At 44.1% G+C, this 9073-nt stretch overlaps 1 protein-coding gene across 1 annotated transcript; it reads right to left on the minus strand.

Annotated features, from left to right (window-relative positions):
- Window positions 1-255: 255 nt before the first annotated feature.
- LOC104877789 (uncharacterized) lies at window positions 256-2814 on the minus strand. The gene is made up of 6 exons (XM_010646771.1): window positions 2566-2814; window positions 2127-2364; window positions 1601-2002; window positions 1380-1493; window positions 666-1259; window positions 256-530 (listed from the first exon to the last, which is right to left on the minus strand). The coding sequence occupies exons 1-6, from the start codon at window positions 2812-2814 to the stop codon at window positions 256-258; spliced, it is 1872 nt and encodes a 623-aa protein (XP_010645073.1).
- Between the last annotated feature and the right edge of the window lie 6259 nt (window positions 2815-9073).

Below are 9073 nucleotides of genomic sequence, written 5' to 3' on the forward strand. Positions count from 1 at the left end.
CCACTCGGTCTCGGATATCTGCTGCTCTAATGCTACTCTCAAAGATCCTATCTCAATCTCAACAGGTAGCACTACTTACATACCATACACCAAGGAGTAAGGCGTAGCTCCGGTAGAGGTACGAAAAGAAGTGCGATAAGCCCATAGACCGAAAGGGAGCTTCTCTGACCAATCCTGAGAAGTCTCAACCATCTTCCTCAAAATCCGCTTAATATTCTTATTGGCGGCCTCAACTACCCCATTAGTCTGTGACCTTTACGCAGATGATCTATGATGCTGAATGCCATACTCCTGAACCAATGTATCCACCTCGCCTCTGAAATGCACCCCTCTATCTGAGATCAACTCATGAGGGACTCCATATCGGCATATGATATGTGATCTGATGAACTTAGTCACCTTGGCTGCCATCAATCTGGCATAAGAAGCAGTTTCCACCCACTTGGTGAAGTAATCAATAGCTACTAAGATGTACTCGTGCCCACTGAAAGACTTGGGTGAGATATTTCCAATAATATCAATGCCCCACACTGAAAATGACCATGGGGATGTGAGTGCATGCAACTCCGAAGGTGGCATGTGAATGAGATCACCGTGCATCTGGCACTCTGGGCACCTCTGAACTAACTAACAACAATCTGCTTCCATGGTTAACTAAAAATAACCTGTCCTCATAATCTTTCGGGCCAACATGTGTCCTTCCATGTGTGGGCCACAAACTCCTGCATGAACCTCTCTCATCACTCTATCTACAGAGGCACGGTCTAGATATAACAACAATAGGCCATCGGGCGATCGTCTATACAATGACTCTCCACAAATCACAAATCTAGTGGCTAACTGTCTCAAAGCTCTCTTATCCTTAACAATGGCTGACTCAGGGTAAGCGCCACATGACAGAAACTGATAAATATCATGGTACCATGGTAGTCCATCCTGATCCTCGATATCTCCAATCAGACAACAATAAGCTGGTACGGACCCGGTCTCAATTAGCAATGGTCGCATAGTCACTCCTGCATGGATCTCAATCACAAAAGCCAAGGTGGCTAGCGCATCAGCAGACTGATTTTCTGCCATAGGCAAATGTATATATCTCAACTCCTCAAACCTATTGCCCAACAAATCCAAATAAGCATGATAGGGTTTCAACTTCTCATCCCGAGTCCTCCAGATACTTTGAGTCTGCTGAATAACCAAGTTGGAATCCCCGTGGATTTCCAACTGTCTAACTCCAAGATCGAGCGTAGTCTCTAGACCTGTAATGTATGTCTTGTACTCAACGACATTATTCGTCAATCGATGATGATCAGAGAATGCCAATCAGACTGATTTGGGAATATAATCACCCTAAGGTGATATCAATAGGATGCCAATACCAAACCCTGACTGATTGGTGGCACCATCAAAGTACAATCGCCATCCTGCAATACTAGTCATTAAGACAAACTGCTCATCAGGGAAATCATCATCAACCGATCTGTCATCAGATACTAGCAAATAAGCCAAATGATCTACAACAATGCTCCATTTTACTGATTTTTGTGTGACACACTAAATATCAAACCTATCAGTAGCACTAACCATCTCATGAGCCTACCAGTCAAAACAAGCATGCCGAACAGATATCTCAATGGATCTAATCGTGAGACCAATAATATGGAATACTCGGTCACATAGTGTCTCAGCTTTCTGGTGACCCAAACTAGTGCCAAACAAAGGCACTCAATCATAATGTATCTGCACTCATACTTGAGCGTCCTCTTACTCAAATAATAAATGGTTCGATCTTTTCCTGAATCATCGAGCTGAGCTAACATGCATCCCATGGCAATGTCCGATATTGACAAGTACATAAGCAAATGCCGCCCTGGCGTAGGCGGTACTAAAACTGGAGAAGAAACGAGACACTCCTTAATCTTCTTGAAAGTGCACTGGCAATCATCATCCCAAACTCTAGGCTCGCTCTTCCTTAGAAGACGGCATATAGGCTCGCATATGTCTGTCAATCTGGCAATGAAACGACTGATATACTGTAATCTGCCAAGAAAGCCTCTGATCTCTCTTAGTCCTTAGAGCAGGCATGTCAAGTATGGCTCTGATATTTTCTGGATCAACCTCTATACCACGCTCAATAACGATATGCCCCAGCAATTTCCCATAAGTTACCCCAAAGGTGCATTTCTTGGGATTCAACCTTAACCTGAACTGTTTGATCCTCTCAAAGAATCTCTGTAAGGTTGCTAAGTGATCTGCCCTGTCTTGAGACTTCACTATCATGTCATCTACATATACATCAACATCTCTATGCATCATGTCATGGAATAGAGTAGTAGCAGCTCTCTGATAGGCGGCCCCTACATTCTTCAACCCAAATGGCATAACCAGGTAGTAGTAAGTACCCTACTCAGTGATGAAAGAAGTCTTCTTCATATCCTCTGGAGCCATTAAAATCTAATTATACCAAAAAAAAAACCCATCCATAAATGATAACATCAAATGCCTTACAGTACTATCAACCAATATATCAATGTGTGGGAGGGGGAAATCATCCTTAGGACTAACCTTGTTCAAATCTTGAAAGTCAACACAGACTCTAACTTTGCCATCCTTTTTAGGAACATGGACGACATTAGCCAGCCACTCAGGATATTTGACCACTAATAGGAAACCAACACTAAGTTGTTTTTGAATCTCTTTCTTAACCTGCAAACTCCATCGAGGGTGTAATCTCCTCAATTTCTGCTTAACTGGTCTAGCATGTGGCAAGATGGGCAAGCGATGCTGGGCTATAGAGGGATCAAGGCCTGGCATGTCCTTATATGACCATGCAAATACATCCAAGTATGACCTAAGCAGATCAATCACTCTGTTCCTCTCGTCAGGAGATAAGGAGGTGCCAATCTTCAACTCCCTAGGCTGATCAGGGGTCCCAAAATCTACCAACTTGGTGCTACAAAAAACGGGTGTTACTTTCCTTTCCTCCGAATCTGAATCAAACTCCGACTAATCACTCAATGGGCCATTTGGGTCTCTCACATCATCAACATCATGTATATATGTCATGGGTGTCGATGGTACAATCAAAGGAAAATGCAGTGACACAGGTGAATACTCGAAAACACTCATATTATTATTATTTCCACTAGCCACATCATCAAAGCGGGTGACAAACCCGGACATAATGTCAAAAGAAAGAGGTGGGTCCATAGAATCAGACGCTCCCTCAATAATAATAACATCAAGAGTAACAACAGTAATAGAGTCATCATTATTTATCTCAAGCATAAAAGCCCCAAACATATCCAAAGCAGAACGAGGCCCGTGCGGGGCTGCATCCAAAATACAACTAGTGTTAATAATATCCATCTCGTTTGTGGAAGCATCATAAAGAGTCACATCATTAGTGTCAATCACAGAAACTCCGAACAAATCAAAATCAGAGTGGGGACCGTGTGGGACTGCATCGAGAATATGGCTTACCCCTATCATGTCCATCTCGTCCGTACAAGCATTAGGCAGAGTCACTCCATCAGTATCAATCACAATATCCATAAGTATATCATAATCAGAAACTGCCTCCAGGAAGCATACGGAGAACATGCTGGCTCGGTCGGGTGATGAGGGTGCAACTATCATAACATCAGGTGTCTCAGGGATCCCGATACCCAAATGCATATGCCCCAAGGTCCGCTGGAGGTCCTGAACCTCAACAGCCTCTGAAATACAAACGATTCCCTCCATGTGGGGTGCATGATTTGAACCTCTCACAAAGTAATCAGTCAACTGAAAGGTGTACGAGCGAAGAGGGTAGTCAAATGGAACCCCATACAAGTGAGCCCTTACTTTGTCCTTGCGTAGTCACGCCATGTAAAGTGCATCCTCCTCCATAGGAGTGTAACCTAACCCATAAGATATGTCATGATCAACTGTGAAAGTAAACTCGCATGGTCTATGCTGGCGGCGACCCAATCCCAAGTCGGGCAGATAAGACATGCTCCTCATAATGTTAAGCACCAAGGTGCTATTGTACTAGTCGAATGACATAGACACCATATCTCTGTTGTCATCCTCTAAACTGACAACCTAAACCTCATTGAAAGTAAACCCGATCAAATGCAAGTCATCCTCACAGTGACTAATCTGTAATATTGGCTCGAAATAAGCGACAAGATCCCAGTTAGACTATATCGTGATAATGCGATCCTCGTGTATGAACTTTACCTTCTAATGAAGGAAAGCTGGTATGGCACCAGCCTCATGAATCCAAGGACGACGAAGAAGCGGGTTAAAGGATGACTGAATCCTCAGAACCTGGAAAAGCACAGAATATTTTACTAGTCCAATCATAACGTGTGCAGTGAGAGTACACATAACTGTCCTCTGAGTTCCATCATAAGCTCTAACGGTCTATGTAAATGGCCCAAAATCATATGGAGAAAAACCAAGGGCAATGGCTGTAACTAAAGGACAAACATTCACGGCGGAGCCGTTGTCCAGCAAGACCGATGACACTCTACGGCCTGAACAAGCAACATCAATGAACAAAGGTTGAACATGATCTGATCTCTCTAGTGGCAAATCATCGTTGGAAAACACAATGCACGTAGCCCTATCAGCTGTCAAAAAGTGAATCAGCCCCTCTGGGATGGTAGCAGTATCAACTCTAATATGACTTAGAGCTCTGATCAATGCATCTCTATGTGTACTAGATGAGGCCAATAGGCTCCAAATGGATATGTGAGCTTGCGTAGTGCGCAGTTGGCGCAAAATCTCATCATCCTCTCTCCGAATCTCCTCCCTAGCAACTGTACCAACAAATGGCCTATCGACAAGTGGAGGATGTGCTACTCTCCCACTCCGTGTGACTATCTGAACATCTCTGTGAGCGGGCCCATACCCCTCTGGGAACATAATGAAGGGTGTCAAAGGCGGCACATGTTGTAAATACACTAGTGAGACTGCGGGCTGTAGTGGAATCTCATTTGGGGCCAACCTGAATGGCCTGGGGACCTGCTGTCCATGGGTATATCCACTAAAATCTGAGTCCTCGTACAAACTGATCAACTGAGGAGCCTCTCCATCCTATCCCATCATAAATACATCACCCTCTATGTGCTTAATCAAATGGATTCTCCTTGAGGGTGGAGGTACAGCTCTAGTGTCATGAGTAGGTAACGGGTCTGTGGTCATTGTGGGTCATCCCAGATCAACCAAACTCTAATCAATCAAGTCCTATATATCATGTCTCAGTGCTGAGCAACTGTCCGTATCATGGCCCGCTCTCTGGTGGTAAGCACAGTGAAGGTTTGTCTTGAATCCTAGTAAGGTAGGCTGTAGTGGTGGTTTGGGCGGTAACGGGGCATTCAATCTCCCCTCAACCAATCTCTGAAATGCTCTACTCAATGGCATCCCAAGTTGTGTGAACTGTCTAGTTGGCCTCAGCGGAAGCAGTGCTCTATACTGATGGAACTACATGGGTGACCTCTGGGATGCCTGTGTAGCATATACTAATTATGGCGACTGATGTTGATAAGCAGGCCCTGCTGGCTTAATGGGAATAGCTGGTCAGTACTGATCATGTTGTATCATTTGATAAGAGGTATCTGAAAATTGCCTCTGAGTCTGAGGCCAATGCGGGGACCTATGCCCCATCATACTAATGGTGCCAACATCTGATAGCCTGGGTCCTGACCCTGGCTTTTTCCCCTTTGAGTTTGAGGGGGAAGAATCTACCCATAATCCTCTAGATATACCCTCCTCGATGCCATAGAGGGCCTGCACTAAGGAGCCAAAGTTTGTCTACGGAAAGCCCATGAGATGTCTAATGTAGCGGGGCTAAAGACTGTGCATAATCATACTGATCTGATCACGCTCTGAGGGTCTGTCAATAATCTGTGCTATCTTCTCCCTCCAGCGGGAGATGAAAAAGGTAACTATCTCATCCGGCCTCTGTCTGAGGGCCTCTAACTCTCTTCGAGATACATCAACTACAGTATTAAAGGAATACTGTTTAAGAAACTCCTGTGCCAGATCAGTCCATGTCCAGCGTCGTGGGGGGTCCAATGAAGCAAACCACCACTGGGCGGCACCACTCAAGGACAGAGGGAACAACATGATCATTTGTGTCTCGTCTAACCTATGCCTGCGCATAACAACACTGTACAACTGCAAGTGAATACAGGGGCACCCGATCCCCGTGCATCTCTCAATATCCAGCATAAGAAACTCAATCGGCAAAGCTGCAATAGGCAGGTCATCATACCCATCCCAACTCATGACTCCATCAGTGACATGCAGTGACCTCATCCTCTGCTCAATCCTCTCAATGCAGGCCTAAGTATCATCTGCAACCTGTGCAGGGGCCACAATAGAATGTGGCGTAGTCTTAGTCTGACCATGTAAGACAAAGGCCCCTATCTGTGGGGCTGACTGAACTAGGGGTGGTGGTGGAGGTGGGACTGTGTAGTCCAACTGTATGGTAGGTCCAGATGGTGGTGGTGGTGGGGGTGTGGAAGAATCATGTGGGGTGGTCCCATGAATCGGTACTAGTGGGGCTTGGTGCTCATCAATCCTCTGACCCAGTCTTAAAATAACATCTCTGAGTGACACCATGGTATCTGTAATCTCTGCCAACTGGTCAACAGTAGCATACTGTGGGTCCATGTCTCTCTGAACTGATGTCTGTCCTGACTGGGTATACTGGTTTGATCCTCTAACAAGTCTGCCTCCGACCCTGATCCAAGCTTGAGAACCTAAGTCGGTCTCAATCAACAATCCTACAAAAGAAAAGGGGTATGTCAATCCCCGTGACTACCAATCCTAAAATCAACTCTGTAATGTAATCCCACGACTAAATCCTCCGAGGGAATGAACTGTCATGTGATGTTAACAACTAATCTAATACATGGCTCCACAGGCAGGAGCGGGATTCTGACATGGTGATATTATGTTAGGAGTAAGGTGGCTCAAAAGCCAACAACGGGAAAAGGCAAGTCCTAAAAGCTAGATGATAGTACCCACAATGGGGATACGCAACCTATGATTCTAACCAAAAATCAAAGTGACACTCTGGCCATGCAGGTATCCACGAAATCCAGCTTAGGGCTATACAGGTCTTCATTGCTCGGATATCTGTCATCTCCATAGTGCTCCCAAACATCGATATAACCCTTATGCTAAACCCTAGGGCAAACAGTTGGGAATGACTCCCAAACAATTCAAGAAACCAATAATGAATAGTCGACCAAGACTAGTGATTAGGAAATAAGGGGATACAAGTGCGCCCCACAAACATAAACGACAAGCAGTCATGCAAAAGAAAGGGCAATCATGCAATAAGCAGTCATGCGCAAAGAGATACCCTACCATACAATCTACACAAATTATCTAAGCCTATCATGAACCGCAAAACCAAGAACCAACAACAACGAATAAGCATGCCACAACCAATCAGGTGAACACACAGGCAACAACTCATCACAAGTGCAAGTAAAATACCAACCAAGTAAGTGATCAACAATCACCTATAAAGCCCAAGAGTAAATTGGAAAATGAACCATGTGCTCCAATATACCCAACTCAAGTTCAAGTTTGATCCTCTTATGAAACCAGAGATTCTGGGTTCGTTCTCTAGCAGAGTCACCAATTTCTGGACCCTCACTCGATCCACCAATCGGCGCAATAGGTGAAAGAGAAAACTAGTTTTCGAGTTTTGAAAAATTCGTCCTAGTGAAGAATGGTTTTGTTTGGAGTCGCCACTTAATTTTTATTTTTATTTTTAAATGGGAAAAATTTAAGTAAGAACAAAAACCCTAGCATGACTCCAGTTAGGAAAAAACGGTCTGTGAAAACTAGATTCTGGGTTCAGGGATCAGGTTACCTATCGAGAAGGTACATCATGCAAGGTACCACCCCTCTAAGCCCGGAACTCGGTCTCTACTAATGAGCTAGGTATATGGGAGCATATGGGTCAAAGATCAAACAAACCTTGGGCTAAACAAATGACATGAATCACATAGACCCACCTAGTATTTAGCATGCACATACACTCAACAAGTCAAAATCAGAGTGCATACCTGATGTCCCCAACCAAGCGCTGCATAAGAGGTCAGTCAATAAGCTCAAATACACAACAAATATACATAGCAATCATGCACCAAGCATTCATGTAAATTTCATTATCCAAAGCCGAAGTGCATACTTGTGGTCCCCAGCCATGTGCTGCAAGGAAAATGTGAGGCAAGTAATACAAGCATACTACATGCACTCTCAATCAAGCATCAAATCTCATACCCAAAAGGAAGGAAAGCAGGTCGAAATGAAATAAATGGTTTGCTTTCTTTTGCACACATTCTTTTAAATTCCATCAAACCAAACCATGCTCGCTTAATCCACATTCTTCCTATCCATGAAGTGGGCTCACATGAAATCTAACCAAACCAAACTCTGACCTTAAAGGTGGCCCACAAGTGCCTTGGAGCCTAAGGGCTCAAGCCACAACAAAAATAGGGTCAAAACATGCTAAAACTGGGGCTACCTAACAGAACTTGTTGAACTGGTTCCAAACTAGTCCAACTAATTGAGAAAAATTCTGAAACTTTACCATAAAATTCCTCGAAGAATAAGGAATCCAAAAAAAAAAAAATGGCACTCAATTCCGAGCCCGGATGAGGGAGAATCGAGCGAAACAATGCAATGTGTTTATAAAATGGGATTGCCTAGTAGAACCTATTGAATCGGTTCCCAAATGATTCAACTGATTGAGAAAAATTATGAAGCTTTACCAGCAAAAAAAACGACACTCAATTTTGAGCCCGGATGAGGGAGTACCAGCCGAAACAATGCAACGTGTTCCTTGTAGAAGGCCAAACCCGAACCACCCAACCTTATTAAAACTAAGGCCACAAAACTCATTAATCAACAAACAATACAACCCCCCTGAACTCAAGAAACCCAGCTGGAAATTCGACCACACGGACATCTACATGCGACCACAAAAATCCCCTGAAACCAAACTGAAATTTCATTCACCTGAAGCCTCCCACCTATAGCTACTCAAATCCCATGGAAA

Source organism: Vitis vinifera, chromosome 19 (genome assembly GCF_030704535.1).
Source record: "Vitis vinifera cultivar Pinot Noir 40024 chromosome 19, ASM3070453v1".
Taxonomy (NCBI): domain Eukaryota; kingdom Viridiplantae; phylum Streptophyta; class Magnoliopsida; order Vitales; family Vitaceae; genus Vitis; species Vitis vinifera.

Bases quoted from the DNA above. Each gene is read 5' to 3' on its own strand.
- LOC104877789 (XM_010646771.1), bottom strand. From the start codon at position 2,814: ATGCCAGGCCTTGATCCCTCTATAGCCCAGCATCGCTTGCCCATCTTG. The intron at 2,365-2,565 runs GTTAGTCCTAAG...TTTGGGTTGAAG, and splicing joins ACTTTCAAGATTTGAACAAG to AATGTAGGGGCCGCCTATCA. The intron at 531-665 runs GTTATTTTTAGT...GGTCATTTTCAG, and splicing joins CCGAAAGATTATGAGGACAG to TGTGGGGCATTGATATTATT.